Source organism: Falco naumanni, chromosome 9 (assembly GCF_017639655.2).
Source record: "Falco naumanni isolate bFalNau1 chromosome 9, bFalNau1.pat, whole genome shotgun sequence".
NCBI classification, from domain to species: domain Eukaryota; kingdom Metazoa; phylum Chordata; class Aves; order Falconiformes; family Falconidae; genus Falco; species Falco naumanni.
In genome coordinates this window covers 25,735,084-25,753,643 of record NC_054062.1, presented here as the reverse complement: position 1 = coordinate 25,753,643, position 18,560 = coordinate 25,735,084, and the positions used below count along the sequence as shown (strand labels likewise).

General features: G+C 35.7%; 1 protein-coding gene across 2 annotated transcripts in view; it reads right to left on the bottom strand.

Annotated features, from left to right (window-relative positions):
• Positions 1-18,560, bottom strand: part of LOC121094010 (adhesion G protein-coupled receptor A3-like) — a 277,788-nt gene that overhangs the window by 158,043 nt on the left and 101,185 nt on the right. For both annotated transcript variants that reach the window (XM_040607076.1, XM_040607077.1), the window contains 2 exons: positions 11,973-12,044; positions 11,053-11,216 (listed from right to left, as the gene is read on the bottom strand). In XM_040607076.1, coding sequence (XP_040463010.1) covers positions 11,053-11,216; positions 11,973-12,044 — 236 coding nt within the window. The remainder of the gene's footprint in view (positions 1-11,052; positions 11,217-11,972; positions 12,045-18,560) is intronic.

Here is an 18,560-nt window from a genome sequence, read left to right as displayed (position 1 = left end):
TGAAGTCTATTGTTTTTTTGGATGAATGATAAAAAGCAAATCTGTAAGTACAAAAGCTGGCCTATGCAATAGATTGTTGAAACACCACAGAAAGTTGGCTGGTCACTGGCCATTGTCTTGGAGACATTATGAGAGAAAAATGAAATTACGTCCAGCCACATTTGTTGCATTTTCTGCTGCATAACCTATAACCTGAGCAGCACAACTCGCTACAGCTAAATAGCTACTAAGGGCATAATCCTGGTTACTACAGTAGCACATTCCACTGTTCAGTTTACTACAAACACAGTTTTCTGCTATACATTTTCTGGCCTACATTAACTGCCTTTGTTTGATATTGGCAGCTTTTACAGTCAGAAATAGGAAAATCCACAGGTTTCTCCAGGCTGCCCACACATCAGCGTGGTATTACAGTGCTCATGTCTCAGGATACACCACCGACTTCTGCCTCTTGGTAGAAAATTTAGTTTGCTACAGTGCACCACAAGCTTTTGGGACAGAAAAAAGCCAAAGGTTGGTATTTTGCTTCTTGTTAATTACCTGATTTATTGTGTTGCCAATGGGCTTTTTATTTTAACTGAGTGTGCCTACAGGGTGCGGCACATCCTGCTGACAAAAGTGTGAGTTAGAGCTCTAATATTTGTATACAATCTCAGTGGGAAAGAAATGTGCATGGAAAGCACAGTGGGGGGAAGCTGGAAGTGAGGACAAAGTAAAGGAACTGGTCCAATAAAAAGGACAGATGAAAATGAGGGAAACAAATTGAAAAACATTAGTTAAAAATCTGAGTTTCTGACACAGCACATTACAGCTGTTGATGTGTACTGAATGGAACTGAAGACAGTGATCTGAATTGCTCTAAAGGCCAGTTCTGCCAAGAAGGGGAGGTGCCAGTGCACCAGTGCCAACTGCCATGTTGCAAAATTTGCTGACAATAACAAAAGGTTTGGTGTAGAAGGTCATAGGCAGCGCCATATGTCAGAGAAGTCAAGAATGAATACAGAACTGGAGCCAACCTTCAGTTTTAATAACAGCTTTGCCTGGCTCCAGTTTTAAGATAATATCAAGAAAATGCAGATGCCAACATATATTAAACATATCAAAATAAGTCTTTGGGGCTTGGAACAAGAGAGCTTTGTAACATGTACATTTACCACTCACTGCAGGAAAAGTGGAGCTTCTGTTTTTTTCAATAGCTTTTCCACCAACTACATAATGCTGGCAGGGCAAGGCACATTGCACACCATTTTATCAGTCCCTTTCACCCTTTTACATGCTTTTCAGATAGAAACATAAAGTAGATGTATTTTTTTTGCAGCATCTCATAATTAAATCACAGGTTTATGTTTACTTTGTAATGCTAAGTGCTACACTGATATAGTAGCTACTAAAAAAAGAGCAAGACTTCAGACAAGTATGCTGTTTTATTTTAAGTTACAAATTTTGTATTGCATTTTACTCTTGCCAACTTCTGTAAAGCCATCAATGCTGAGGAAAAGAGAGAGAAAGGGTGTATGTCTCATGAGTGGGCATAGCAGAATCAGTGGGCTGAGGCACTGATAACATAGATGCTGCTGCATGGAGCTGAAAAGAAGTAGCAATCCTAGGGTCTATCCTGATTTAGAACTACAGTGAGCCCAGGCTGTCACAGTCCACTGCTACTGGTGCTTCCGTTACCTGGGTTAGCTAATGTCATAAACATAATCCATATCTACAAAACAGAAGATGAAATTCAATGCAGTTGTGCCAAGAAGAGCTACAATCATAGCTCTGGATGACAGCCTTGCTGAGAAGCACTTGAAGTCCATAACTTCTCGGATTTATTCATTTAAAATAAGTTACACCTGTGTAGAAACTAAGGCAGGCTGAGCTGGGAAAAGTACAATTCAAATCCAGTCACTTTTAGAAAATTCAAGTCATAATGGGTTTCATCTAGCACTCAGCAAGTGGATGACAAGTCCAGCTATGACAAAGTTATTTAACCTTTCTCTGCAGGAGTTTCCCCCAGATTTATAAGCCCCTGTGAAAATGAATTATCATTTTTGCACTGTGTCTAGGGACTGATGTGTGTTGTATCCATTACAACCATTTTAAGTGAGGGAGCAGTGGAAAAACACTTTCTGACTTACTGATGATAGCAGTGATTTACTTGGTAGGAAAGCAGAGGTAGAGAAATACAGAGGTAGCAGATTTCACTTAACAGCATTTAATATAAATGCCAATATCATAACATTAATTTGTAAAGTGGCAACAGCTACTTGAAAAATTTCCACCACAGGAAATTCAAGGTTTTGTTCTAGTTAATCAATTAATCAAAAATATTATCTGCATGCAGGCAAAATATAGCTCACGTCTTGCATTGGCATATCTAGCAGAAAATTAAAAGAATGGGCAAAGACTTTTTTCCATCACTGATTCCTTTCCTATCAAATAAAACTGCTGCCACTTTCCCATCTCTTATTTTCAAATTGTCCCAGAAGTCTACTTTAGAAGCTGGTGAGCATTTGATTATTTGCTGCACCCTGAAACTTGAAGACCATGACATATTGACAGCTATGGTACTGGAAGATTCGTCAGCACAAATTCCTTCACTGGCAAGAGTCAGAAATTGTTGCTAATTTTGATTACTCATCCTTATGGCAAGCAAGCTGGCAGGCTCATGGCTATGCACACTCATTACAGCTTGCAGTTAATAAAAATGGCTGAGTGGTGGCAAGGGAAAGCACCTAGCTCTACAAAATATATTGATTTAGCTTTATCTAACTGAGAAGTGCAGTGGTAGCAGTCATCTTTCCAAACCTTAAGCACCACTAGCCATCTTCTTTTTACTTTCCTATCATTACTGCACACTTAGACCATGGAAACATGGCAGCAGGAAGGTCTCAAGAGTGGCAGTGATTGCTCTTAATTGCCCAGAGTCCAGCAGGCTGCATGTGGACCCATCTATGCTGCAAGAATGCCAAACAAGACACGTAAAAGTCATAAAAGATGCTGAAAAAGTGACAGTTCTGTTGAAGTAAGAACTTGTCCCAGTCATTGTACGAATTTTTTCCATTGCAAACTCCTCTCAGCCCAGCTGACAGTGTCAGAAACTGCAGCTCTCAACAGCCATTTTTTATACATATATTAAAGACAGCGCTGTGTGATGAAACGTGCTATAAAAATGTGAAATACTACTATGGCATACTCCACTTAATTAGAACACAGAATATTAGGATGAAGGATTTAGAGAGAAATTTCCCATAAGAACAACAAAGATTCATTACAACAAACCTTAGTAAGTGCTGTTAACTGGACAATACTAACATAGTTTGGTAAAGAAGCTTATATAATCTGTTCTAGAAACTACCAGTATAAAATGTAACCCTAGTCTTTTAATGTACATGTTCTCATGCTAAGAATAAAGAATATATCTTCTTGGATGTTCCATGGGCCTTAGTCAAGGCTGGCTGTCTTACTGTTGCTTTGCTCATGAGCAAGGAGTTTTTGGAGATGGCCAGTCAAGTCTCCAAGGGTAGAAGCTTTGAAGATTAAAGAGGCTTTTTTTTTGCTGATGTTTTCCTCACTACATCTTAGCTAAATTTCCCTTTACTTACTTCACATGCTTTTTGGGACAAGCAGGCAAAGATCATGTAGAAAATAAGACACAACTATACTTTGAAAACCTCTGATAGGGTTTAAGAGCAAGCTATGGGAAGAAAACCAAACTGGGTACATTTCCAGCATCATTCAAATCAGCAAGATTTCAGGGATGAAAAGTTCTGTTAAACTATATTTTCATGTGTGAGCACAGATGCAAGAAAATATGTACTAGTAAACCTTCATCCTTTAAATTTCTCAAATGACCATTTTAATGCTTCTGTTATTTAGTGTTTGTAAGTTTTAAATGTAACTAGTATTGTGCCTCAAACCTTGCAGCAGTGTTCTAAATTACCACTAAGAAAATTAGATAATAATGTTTAATATTAAACGTAGGGAAACATATTTCTTTTTTTGCCAGTTTGAGACTAATCATATTAGAATTACAAATCCAGAATTTGGAGCCAAAATGTTAGAACATCATTGGTTTCACATCACTAAATGTCAGTATGGAAACCAACTTTGAAATACAAAATGGCCACTTAGCTCTGACACAAAACGAATCTACCACATCTGTCTTTGAAAGATCCAAAATGTACAGCTAATTTATTTGATTTATAGGCATTCTATTATTATGCATATTTTGTTATTAAAGAAAATCCTGGATTGCTAACATTGTAAAATAGAAAAAATTGCAAGAGGATTTAACCACAGCTAATTTTATCACTACCCATATCTTGCAAAACCTAATCCTCTGAAAGGTTACTAATGTGAATATTCCTATTTCAATATAATTAGACCTATTCATATGATTAGGCATTCCCTGCAGAATTGGAGCTAAAGTCTTGATCCTGCATATTCTTGAAGACAATGATGCTCTGCATGAATGCAGCAGGCTATCTGTAGGCTGCCAAGAAACTACAGGACTGGAATCTAAATCTGGATAATTAATCCATCATTCTTTGTACTTGAGATTTTGAGTTTAGTCAGTTACTACATACTGAAAAAAAAACCCCACAGTTCAATATTTACATTGTGTCAATGGAGTAAGAATGACTTGTAAATTAAGAAAGAAATGGTTGAAATAATCTCAAGCCCATCCCTAAATTTAAGTAAAGAACAAATGAGACCAAAAAAATGTTTTGAGTACACTGAGAGTAGAAAGGAAGAAAAATATTCCTTGTTAACTTTGAGCCAGTATTTTTGTAATATATAGTTTATTATGTAATATAATATGTAATGTTATTATGTAATATATATATATAGGTTTTAAGAACAATCTATGTGCATACATATACAACTGTCATTTTAAGATTCAAACGGCAATGTAGATAATTAATTTTTTTCACCATATGAAAAAGCAACTTCAAATTTCATTTTTCACCCAATATCCCTACTGCAAAATATTTGGCAGTATTCTTAAAAGCTGATGCAGAATCAGACTGAATGCATTCAGGTGATTTTAGGTTTAAATTTAAACACTGAAAAAGGTCTTCTTTCAAAGATGAAATTTCCCAATATTAACCTATTTTTTTTCTATTTTAACAATCTAAAAGTAAGTACGTATCTCTTTCAGAGTTCTTACTATAGACAGTGGAAGCAAACTTGCTCTGCTAGGGGGGAAGGGAAAACAAAGCACAAGTACATCAGGTAAAATTGTAAGGACATTTCAACATATGCAGCATCTAAAATATCACTATTCTACCATTGCTGAGAAAGCATTTGAAGCCACACTGAATAAAAATGTATGTCAAAAAACAAGAAGCTGTTCCAAAAAACTAAAGTAATTTAAACAGGAAGTATAGAAAAGAAAATGTTCTCTTTTCCCCCCAATGGTAATACTCTAATTGATTATAAAATTATTTGCAGTATTTAGGTAAGACTGAAAAAAAACCTACTTATGAAAATAGACTAGGGAGCTGCATGTGGTCCGAGAGAAATATGCCTTAACGTTCTGCTGGTATTTAAGCATAAGTAATGCAGATTAGAAAATCTGACCGTGGGTAAGTAATGGTGAAAGTAATTCATACTTTTCTATGTAAGAAATGCAATCTGAAAATTATTAACTAAGAAGACAAGTACAAAGAATGCATAAAGCATATAAACGTGCTCTCTCCTTCTTTTTGCTTTGCACCACTTTCAGTAACAGGTACAGAGCATCAGAGAAGAAAGGGCTTACATTTTAACCTGACTCTGCTCCTTTAGAGGATGAATACTCTGATTCTCAGTGAAGTGAGGCAAACTACAAGAGACAAGGTGCTGGTTAAGTACGAACAGTTCCCTAACAACTATATTCCCCTCCCTCCCAATGTATTATTTACATTCTCTATGAAACATTTGAAGAATTGTATTGCAGAATACAGAAGCCAGAAAAGGATCTACCCTTTTGATTTTTATCCCTCCCTTTAATTTGTATCCCTCCTAAGTAGGAAGTCTATTAGTTAAAAAAGGCACATTTCAGTAATATTTTATGAGTCACAACTTGATAATTTCACTCCTGAGCTAACACTATAAACTAGGGTAGTTTACAGAATTCAGAGACTGAGTAATAACTCAAACACTGTTGGAGGCTCACAACTTGCGGCTATTATCTTGCATCCTTTCTTACCTCTTTTTTTCGGTAGGATGGATTTTTATTCTCTAGCATTCACTTTTCTCAGCAGACAGCCCCCTAAGGCATGCTAGAATTCTAATCATACAGATCTTATACAGATAAAACTCCAGTTCTGTACTTTGAGTACTCATTCCCCATCATCCATAGTGAAAGTCCTAATTGACTAATAAAGCTCTGAGTACATTACGAACCAACTCAAAGAATTTCTCACTACGAGTTTGATGTAAACAGTTACAACTATATGCATCACAGCCAACAGGTGTGCTACCTGGGAACAGAATACACATTTTGTATAATACATACTTGCAAAATAACATACTGTAACAACCCCTCTAAACCATGTGAAACACAACAGTTGATTTTCATGAACATGGAGCACCCAGAGCAACAAAAGAATTCAAAAACAGCTTCTGGATACTCAGAGTGTCTGAAAAGCAGGCTCCTGAGCCTAGGGAGGCCACACTACTCCCATTAAAGTAGATGAGACACGACATAAAAACAGATGCTATCTCAGCCATGTTAACACAAGAAGGGAAAATGGTTCAGCTGTGACATTTTGTTTGGTAATTTTGCCATTACTCTGTGCTTTGCAAGTTATATTTTCACCATATTTCCCCCTGAGACTGCATCTTAAAATGAACGTATCAAACATTTGAGCTTATATCTATTTCCTTACTCTGGAATTTTCTTGATGAGGATGGTATACAAAGAACATGCATTAATACTAGCTTTGCTAATTGTCTCCTTTTGCCCATGTTGGTTGTAATTATTGCAGCAACCTGGGTTTTTCAGAGATGTGCACAATACGGGTGAGAAAATAACGCTGTACCTTAGAACTTCTTTTAATTCTTGTCCTACAGTCCTGTGTTAAAGCAGCTCAACATGCAAGGACATTTTCTCACAATCAGCAGAACACCACAAATAAGGAAGTGGGAAACAGAAAAAAATTGGTGCAGAAGCGTAACAAAGACACAAGCAACTAATTTGTTTCTTCCACGAAAAAGACTTGTGCATAGCACAGACAGAGAAAGAGGGTAAACATAGTTTTGGGGGATTACATTTAGCCAATTCCTCATGAAAGGGTCAAGCGCAAAGGGCTAGAACGGGCTCTGCCTACATGGCCTGAGAGCCATTCCAGGCTGTTAAAGATTGCTTTCTCAGGCTTACTGCCAGCCGGCCTTACAGCAGCCTGCTGGTAAACTGGGGGACAACCACAGGGACAAGGAAGGGTGGCAGCTAGCTTGCCTGAAAGTGCTGTGATGAGACGGTGCGGATGTTCCATACCAAAGCACCTGGTCGGGTAGTGCAAAGTGACTTGAAAAAAATCTAGATGTCTCTCTACGTTTAGACTTCCTGAGAACTGACAAGACACTACATCTAGTTCTTTTAACACTTCTGCTTTATAGGTCCACGCAAGACTATGATGACCAATGTTAGACTGCATAAACCTGAAATGCTACTGACACTAAGAAAAGAACTAAACCTATCCACTCTGCACAGAAAAATGCATAATGATAAGGAATTAAAATGTAATTTATTATTTATAAATTAATTAACATCTAAGCAAAAAAAGTAGTCTTAATATCCTTTTATGTTTTATTACTTTTGAAGCAATTTCTTTTTTAATAAAAAAAAAGTGATAGCATCGTCCTGATTACTTATTTATAAGCATCTGTAGAGAAAATGTATATGTAAAAAGCAGTATTTTAATTTGTAGGAGTTCTACATGAGAAACAGTATTCTGTCCCAGGACAATTACTTTTCTCTGTGATCAATATAAATAAAAATAATGGCTTAAGGCATTACAAAATGATTTTTATATTTTGACCTCTGCAATATTTTTTGTATAATTCAGTAAATATTTACATCATTTTTAGCCAAATCATTTATCTAAAGATTAATATTATGTCAACTACTTTCTGAACTCTAAATAAAATCTAACTGGGGGGACAAGAAAGTCAGCACTTTTCCAAACATTCAATTTGATTAGTCAACATTTTCTAACAGAAATAGGTTTCATCAGATTTACAGGTCAATTGCAATTTGCAGAACAACTGAACCTTTACTACTTAGTGCTGTTAGTTCAATAGCATCAACACAGCTTTGAAACTGAGAAACTAAATTCGAATGCCTCATTCATCAGTGTAAATAATCAAAACCCAGTTTTAAGAGCAATCTTCTGTAATCCCCTTAAGACAAAAACTTAGACAGGTCTTTCCCGAGTGAAGAATTTGGCCTACAGAATCCTTTTCTGCTGATGATGTGCAGAAGGAAAAAAATCACAGACTCCTATCAGACCTCAGGTGGAATTTGTAGCACTGGTATTCAGGAAAATTTAATTTTCCTCCTGTAAATTGAAGAAGTTTTATCTGGAGTCATGGAGGAACAGAAACGAGGCACTGCATGAAGCCAATTTCACAATCATTTTTCAGAAATATACTCTGTACATATCGCAATGAATTCATTGTGGTCCCTCATAATTAAGGCAAAAAGACAAAACTATTTTTTATCATCAAACTAACTTTTCAGCCTTATTTCCAACGTTGTCAAAAATTGTTTTATAGCTGAACATTTCTGAGAGTTGGAGATTTTTGTTAAAGAAGATTTAAATAGCTCTTACAAACTGTAACGAAATATGAAAGCAAAAGCCTGTGAATTCCAAAGCTGTGCAGTTACTTAAATTAACTCATAAAAGTCCACAAAGCAGGTTTTTACCTGTTTTCAATGGGTGACTACTTTGGCTATCATGAATTATCAGATGCATGAGAAAGATTTGCCAGAAATAAATTTGAAAGATGATTTCTTCTCCCATCAAAACACAAAATAAATCTAAACAGCTCATGGCAAACAGCTCCCTGTAGCTATTCAGAATTTTTTTACTATCTAGTTTCCTCTCTACATACTTGGACTTTTTGGTTCATTCCCTGACTTGCCTGCTTGCATTCTTCTTTTCTTTACTCATCTTGTGACTACAATACCTCATGGTATCTGGCATGTAGAAGGAAGATCAATAACTATACATACAAAGTCTGACAGTATGGAAGATATTCACATGTAGGAGTTTTTAATTTTTAAATCACTTAATATCTTCTTTAAGATATGCTTAATTTGATCACCTATATGCATATTTCAACACATACTATTTTTAAAACGTTCTCAATAGCTGTTATTATTTTGGTGCCAGTCTTTTACTATGCCTACATTATAACTAAGTTACTGAAAATGAAATTGCCAAACACTGCGAGCACTGTGAGCTGCCCAACAGATATTACAAGCACCGTGAAGTACCTGGCAGGCACTGCAGAGCTGGTGGAAGGCTCAGCAAACACAACCACAGCGCACAGATACTGAACGCAGTATCAAGCTATTGGCAGTCATTACAAACCTTGTCAAGTGTCTGTGGACATTACAAATAGCTGTGAGAACTAGATGGGCATTATAAATTCTGTATCAGGGGTGTGGTAAGGAGTCCTATTAGGAACTAAAGTATGAAATTCAGAGAAACGGCTTTCATTTCTACTGTAAAATTCACAGGCTCATATTCATTGGCAACCTGGAAGTATCAATTAACAGTCCTTAATCAATTTTTCTGATCATTCCAGCATTTTCAGAAGGATTCTTCCTGCTGGGAAATGGACCTCTATAAAAGATGCCCATGCTGGGTCCCTATAAAATGGCAGCTTGAGAAGTATTGCAGATTTTCAAATGTTCAGTAATACAGGCTACTGGGAACTCCTCTGCTTTTCGCTAACAAGAGCTCATTCCTTATCTGCCTCCAGACAGGTATCTGCGTTTCCTTAACAATTCAGCCCATGGACTGTAGCTGATATTCACATCCTTTCACCTCTCCCAACTTGTAAACATCCGTATTTGCTGTTAAAACCAAATATTTTGTTATTACTTCAGTCAATTCTGATCTCCCTTCTGCTATAAATATGTTTGCTAACACACATCATTCCTCTAGTGGTTATTAGGATAAAAGTGTGACTTTCCTTTTGTTTGTATAAGACATTAACAAAGTCACCATGCCAGCAATTTTATGTTGTTCAAGAAAGTCAAATATTCAAAGATTCTGTGATTAGTCGTGTGTGTGTGAAATTATACTTCTGATTATGGAATCCACTAGCATCATCTTAGGCAGTGATTTTTTTCTCTGCAGTATGATATTTTTTAAATCTCTTTTTTAGTCTACTCTTTGCTAGACAGTGTTCAGGATGAGATGAATTTTCTTTGCTCACTTATATTGTTTTGTTTCCTTCCTAACACTATATTCATCATGTTTGCTATGGTGGAAAATCTTTTCCAAAAAAAGAGATTCACTTAGAAATCTTCAAATACAGAATTCACCTAACCGGAGCTCACCGTAAAAATTCTATTCATCCCCACGACACAGTGGTAAAATGTAGTTACAGGTTTATGAAAACGAAAAATAAAAGAATGAAATCTGACATTTATGTCACACTGTCAGATATATAACTTTAAAGGAACATTCTATAAATCCTTACGGGAATCCTCAGTTTCATGCAGTATAAAATGTAGAGCTACCATCACGGGTTTGTGTTCGAAATCGTAATTACATGTTACCTAATATATAGACAGAACAGTGGTGTTCTTGCAATTTTTATATATATGTTTGTGTATATATATATATAGATGTAATTTTGTATGAAATGAGAACCTTGTATTTTCTTCTATATTCTTCAATCTTGTATTTTCTGTGCCATATATTTGTATTCCTTTTGTCTATAAGCAAGTCAGATTTATTACTGGGTTGGGGTTTTTTTGGCATAATTTCTGGGTTTTAGTATTTTTTCTGGATTCCACCTCAATTTGTAATGTTAAATGAGAGTAGAGCTCACCACATATCAGCTGATTTTCCTTCAGGTTATGAAATGACAGTCCTTGTAAAGCACTGGGGTAAGCACAAACTGTTTCCTCTGCTATTCGAACTGAAGCATTTCTGGCCCATTGCAAGACCCATTTCAGATTGCAGTCACAAATGAGTGAATCGGTGCTGAAATGTCTAGGAAGGCAAAGGAAGATCACAATTGGTACACATGCAATTTTCGTAAACGTACTTTCTCCTGCTAGATTCAAATTATCTAATTCCCAAGAGAACTAATTCTAGACAGATGCATAACTATAGATGGATAATTATAGATGGATAATTATAAAGATATCAGGAGACAGCTAATACATGTTGTCCCACTGTCAACGAGTTTCAAGACATTATGCCAAAATTCTGACTACTGAATTAAATTTGAGTATGTGCTACTGTAGAAAGTCATACTATAACAGACTTTAACTTAATAAAAACTCTTTTAAGTAGAAAATCGACCATGGAAGCATCCAATATACACTTTTAAATCTCAGAGAGGTATATTTAATATAAATAACTGGAAATTGTTATTACAGGAAAAATATTTAACATGAGTGGTTTTGTGTATTTAGAGTTATTTCATGATGTAATGCATGAATACATGGGAATGTATAAGATCGTAAGGATAAAAAACCAGGAATGCTAGTCAGGATGGTTAGACTGGACTAGTCAGGAACAGGGTCTAGTTGTCAGTGCTATCTATCCATTTCACTGGGACAGGTAGAAGATGGCAGCTCATCAGTAGTGAGACAGACATTGATGACAAAATGATGCATATTTTTATATTTGGAATGCATTGCTAGAAACAATCCCGTTGGAATTCATATTCTACTCTGCTATGGTTATTCTAATGTCTTTCTTGAATATATCAGATTTCCAAACATAAGGAATGATACTTACAGTGCTTTCAGAGCGAGCAGCTCAGAAAAAAGTCCATTCATGAGACTTGAAAAAATATTCCCTGACAAATTCCTAGAAAAAAGCAACTTACAGTCAGTTATAAAAAATACAAGAAAAAAAAAATTGTTACAATTTTACCAACACGAATTAAGCTGCTTTCTTCACAACAGTAAAAACTTATTTAAACTTGTACATTGCTTTTTGATAAATGTCAGCAATATTCAAATAAATCATACACTTTTACTTCTCTTATTTTCACAGGTGGTATACATAAAATTCACTTGGTCTAATGAACAGGAATATTTCTGCATATTTAATAGAATAGAAATCTAGAAGAGAATATACTAGAATTTAAATGAAAATATTCATATGATGATTAGTCAGTGAGATCTATGTTGTGTTTTCATAGTATATGTAGAACGTCACTTCAAGGTAAAGAAATAAAACCACTGTCTTTAGTAATGCTAAAAAGAACTCAAGCAATTCCTTAAAACAGTAATGAATTTTCAAAGTAACTACACAAATAGTTTTATTACAAAGGACTTTAAACAAACTGATTTTTCCCATCCTTAAATTAAGGACATTTCCATTTTGACTGTTGTTTTACTATTTCTTGTCTTGATGGCTGAATAGATTAGGTTGAATACTTGCAAACAGACACAATTCAATAACAGGATTGCTCTGCCAGTGCCTTAATAGTATAAAAGTTAAATGCTTCACATCAATTAATACTGTCTTGTTCTGTACCAGTAAACTGAAAAATTAGTGCAGTATCCAAGATTAACATTTTGTAGCATATAAATTACCTACTTTTGAAATACTGTTATATTTTCCTTTCTATGCAGTGCCTGAAGCCTACAGGTCTGAATTCAAGGTTGGCTGCATAATTTCTGCTACCAGTGAAATTTCAGATCTCTTCACTGGACATTTGTTGTTACATATAGAAAAAAATGTAGACTGGCAAAGAAAATGGTAAAAAGGGTATTTTTATAATTATTAATTTTATATCTACAAAGTAAAGGATGCATATTAAACTGAAGATACAAATTCAGATCAGGAGCAATGTTCCACCAGTGAGAAATCTACCAAGCTGCAAAAGATCTGAACCAGCTTCATAGAGGAAGGAAGAATAAAAAAGTCAAGAACCATGCTTTCTACAGAAACCTGTTCATATACCTATGGATCAATGAATACAAGAAAAAAGATAAAATATTTCTAATTTATAAATTACTTTAAAAATGTTATGGAACATTCTTGAAACTATAACTAATCTTATTTTTGTACATAATTTTTCACCACTGAACTCACGATAAAAAAAGAAAATTAACTTTGAATACTTCAGATTTTCATAGTAGTTTAAAGCAAAATTCTACTAATACAGAAAAATAAACTGGCTCAGCAATGTTAAGTGAAATTAGTTCTTATTATATTGAGTGATGATGGGATGTGCTTATATAATTGAACTCGTTAAGATTTTGTTCAACAGTGCACCTTTAATAGAGTTGCAGTGCAAAGCTCGTGGAAATGGAAGGGCTTTCAAATATCTCTTCAAGTGTGGATATGTCTACAGGTGGAAATGAATGTTTGCTTGCTGCTATCTATTTCTATTCCTTTAATATTTTGGATTTATCAACAGGAACTAAAGATATTGAGCATTTCACAAAGACTCAGTCACCTCTGGATCTACTCATGTGCTTACTGGACACAAGCCCTGATGAGGCATATGCTGGAGCAATGCAGTGAACTGGGATATTAAACAGACTAAATCAGAAACTGAAAACCCTGACATTTACACTGAAGTAAATCAGTAGTTCTACTAATATGAAAGCAGTTACAGTAGTATAAACTTACTGACAGAGGACAATCATGCTGAACTGAAGGGTGGGGAAAGCAATCTGCCTAGCTTTGCATGGACGGCAGCCAGAAGGCAGAAATACAGGGGTTTCTTTTCTCTGCCTTAACCCACTGCAGTATGACAACCTTTCCAATCTGAAACAAATCCCAGCTTTTCCCTGAGATAGTAGCTAGGTTTCATACAGCAGAACAAACATAAAACCAAGTCTAAAGTTTGGTAATTGCATCTGAACCAAAGGAAGGCTTTATGTCTGGTCAATATGTTAGGAAACAGGGAAAAACTGTTAAGTAATTTCCGCAGCTGATGTAGCAGGATTCAGCAGATGTACAGTAGCTACGCATCTGCCAATGGTGTCTATTCTGATTCTGTGTCTACTGAATCTACATGTTTTCCATAGGTCCTACCAAATCGACCAAGGTATCTAGCTGGAGCTGTTAATCTGAAAATGCCTGACTCATATTCCATTTACAAATTTTTTGTTTCTTTCTATTGTGACAGAGAAGTATGTAACCCTTTTCTTCAGTGCTTTTGCCAAGTACTGGAATAATTGAGTTCCTGACAGTTTAAAAGTCAGCACCAAGCCAGCAAGGCAATTTTCATATTCTTTCATATTCTTCTGGCAAGGACCTGGTCTGAAGTTTCTGTATTACGGACAATAATTAGCAAACTAGGATCGAACATGTTCACAGGGCTGTATAAGTCATACAGCAATACATTTCTATGCCCAAGAAACACGTAATTACAATATCTGGATCTCCAACAGTGAGAATAGCTTGTTCCCTAACAAAACTTTCAGGAATCCTCTAAAATCACCCCAATAACACATGCGTTTCTGAGCTAGATCTCTGCAGCACCCTGAAAATGTCTGGTTCTGTCAGTTCACATCATTTATGTTATATATTAAAATATCTCCAAATGCATAGTGTTGTGAAATTCCACCATTTCAGATATCCTAAGCCCCACTCTAGTTTGATTTAAAAGGACATTTGTTCTAAAAACATCTGTATCACCTAGTTTGCAAACATTTCAAACATAACAAATTAATGCACTCCAAAGCTGATAGCACTTACTATGCCATTATCTTACTCCATTAACAGAAACATGTGCTTTCTGTTGTACCAGAGGTAAAATATTTTGGTCTTATGAACAACATCCTACACTTTTTTACATATACCAAATACTCTTGTGCTTTTACAGAAATTAATAAAACACTTCTGCCAAAAGCTTTAATATAAATAACAAATGCCACAAAACAGTCAAAGGGAGTTATGCATCTCAAAGGACCATTTTGAGGCAAAATATAGGTAGAAACGGGAGTATATTAATATGAAGAATGCTCCACTCATAAGCAGTATTAAAAATCAAAAGAAGCTGAAAGCAAGGGTGAGAGACTGATCTGTGCAAAAAGACTGAAACTGTCAAAAATTACAACAGAAATACAGAGAGGGCAGGTTATGGTGCATGCTTTCTTGATGTTGCTAACGTGGGGTCTATTTGATTCACTACGTTACTGGTTTTGTACTTTATTTTCAGGCACCATACAAAGTGATTAGTTGCTTCAATGACGGCAAGAAAGCCACAGAAGAATTTATGGCATAATGTTATCATAAAGCTAACTGTTGATGATGATTCAGAGGCAGGATGAAGAATGAATCCGATATCCTTTAATCAAACAACTCGAAGGAAGGAGGAAGGTCTGTTTCGAACTTCCAAAAGGAAGATCCAGCAGTACTTGCTTGTTGAAACAGATTTAAGGCTGCAACATTTCAGAACCTGAAGAGATGACTTATAGGGGACTAAGGAAATGAAATCTGGCATATCAGTACAGTGGCATTATCCCAGTATTCCACAGCTCTTGATATTTAGATTAAATATAATTAATTTGAATGGCAGCTCCGTTACCTAGCAGGAATATATTTGCATACATAATTCTGGAACAAAGCACTGAAACATGGCCACTGAGGGGCCAAAGGAGGTTTGGAAGATTTGTTGCATTCAATTATGTCACTCCCAGTTAGAATATGCACACCCCATCACAGCATAAACACAGCCAAAGGGTAATATATAAGCCAAAAAAGTTAAGCTAGTTTCTTAGAAGACATAATAAATCTCCTCTTATACTGTCTGAGGCACTGTCAGCTACATCTGTCATATGATGTGAAATCATTTTGGAATCATTTTCCAGAGCACAAATCATCAAATCCAAGAAGGTGTAAAAATTAGATCAGTCTCAAGGAACATAATCACAACTCACTGGCTGCAGTAATTTCAGGAGCTGTGTGAAATTTTAGATTTCATTAGTAACCTGAAATTCAATTTCTAATCATTGAAATACACATCCTGAATGCAGTCAGGGTAAAAGTCTTTTCCACATTACCAAGAGGCTTACAATTTTTCGTGGCTTCTGTATGCATGCGTGTTTTCAAAACAATACTAGGTGATTCGTACTAATTCATTTTTTCTTAATTCAGGAATTCTGTAGGCTGTTCTGTTCTAAAATAGACTGCACAAAATGATCAAGCCCTCTGAAGAGTGTATTATCCCTGAAAGCTCAGGCAGTTCTCACCCTTCATTCTGGTGAGGTATTTAAACATACCTTTACCTTACTCAGTTTAGATACATGCATCATATCACTTGGTTAAATGTCACATGTCAGTTTGGGCCTAGAACTGATTTTTTTAGCTCCGATTCCATATTTTCAAACTGAATTAGACTTGCAAGACTGAGTGAATCACACTGTATTACTTTGTTTTGCCTGGTATTTCTGCTTGTAAACAGGCTGAGGAAATCTCATTTCTGTACTTCACAGAAGATGCATGAAAAGATTTACGTCCTTTGCTCCTTCCAGTGGACTCATGGCTCTCCCTACTGGTTTGACAACAGCCTGCAAAGATCCTTCTGCACTTATCTCTGCCAACACAGGAGAGCTCTAATTACCACAATCAACAACTGCATAAATCAGCACATAGGTATATATCTTTTATACTGCTTCTTTAGTAATCTAAACCACACGTCATGGCTCTGAAACCAGTTCCATGTTTAAGAACCTGTCATCTTTTCCTTGGTACAATTATATACACTCATGTTAGACTAAGTAAATGCTTCTCCATAAACTTTTCAAAGAACAGCTTTCCCATACCCCTGAAATGACAAGTAAACACAATTCAGAGGTGTCAGCAGCAACAGAAAGGTGACTTATTATATTTAAAAAATGTTCCAAAAGTTTGATTCCGGGAAGTGTGCATGAACTTCCAAGGGAAAAAAGTTAGATAGTGTTAGAAAAGTACCAGGTGGCATTGGCTTGCAGTCAATGAACAATCACCGGTTCTTACACCAGAGGCAAATGAGATCCTAGCTCAAATAATTACTATCAGCATTATGTCATTATATGAAATTTCTGAGACTGAGGATCAAATGATACTATCAATGGCAGAGCACAGTTCCTCTTGATTGAGATTGTGGTTGTATTTCTTCACAAAATAATCACTGACCCAACAAAAGCAATGCTACTCTTGACTTTGGTTTGGTAAGGACGATTGTTCCTACAAAAGAGAAAGTCATAAATTTTGACATAGCAATCATGAACTGATTTCCTTCAGATGAAAGGGGAATTACACTTATCTATTACTATGCCTCTGATTTTCAAAGGACATGCTTTTGAAATAAAAATAATAACTAATGAAGAACTACTAAAGGACATGAACTGGAAGGCAGGATGGGCCCATTTGTTGAGTCAATGGTAGAAAGGTAATTTAACACCCAGATAAGAAAAATGGAAGACAGACTAAATGGATCAGTGGCCAAATCTCAAACCTCTAAAAAAGAATTCAAGTTTTAAAAAGATCAAAGAAGTAGAGAGACTATAAGAAACAGGAAAAGGTTAGCAAAAAGACAGAAAGCATAGGACAATGAGAATTACCAAAAATTATGTTTGGAAAGTATACTAGAACAAGGTGCAAAAGACACTTTAACAATACTACTATATTTGAAAAAGTGAAAAAAGAGTAGATATTATACATAGCCAAAATATATTCCTTTACTACTAATTTCTGTTCTGTTCAGCAAGGTTGGTCATTTTGATTATAGGCATTTATGGGAGAAGCATATACTAAATTCTGGAAACAGCCTTTCCCAAGACCATCTATAGTACAACTACTGCTCTGCAGGACTAGTTAAAACCCAGAAAAGACCTGGGCAACTAGAGGCCTTCTAAGATAATTCCACTCACATGAAAACACTAGTAGTTAATTGTTTTCTCCTGCTTGTATAGTATCATGTTAGATGTATACAAAACCCAAAAAATCATTTTCCTTGTCTAGAGAATTAGTGATCTTTTTATCTGACTACATGATACATTGTCAACAGATGCATATCAATTTTTTTTCGCATTTCTGATTTGCCAAAATTTCTTTCTTTCTTTCAAAACTCACTTAGTGCATCAAACACGAGGCCAGACCAACAGGTTACCAGAATCATCATTCTTTCCACTGACACATGGACATAACACCCATAAAAGCACAAAGAACTTGCCATTAAGTGCATTTATTGTAAGACACTGTAAGATAATGGAAGGATAGAAGGGAGCGGAGTGAGACATCACTGCTGTTCTGCAGAAACAGTCTGGTGACTGATTGTATTTAGTGCTTTCACTAACGACTCTGGCTCAGAAATGTAAGCATGTGGAAAGGAAACCTGGCAACAAAAAAAAAAAGGACTGGTTGATATGAAGAGAA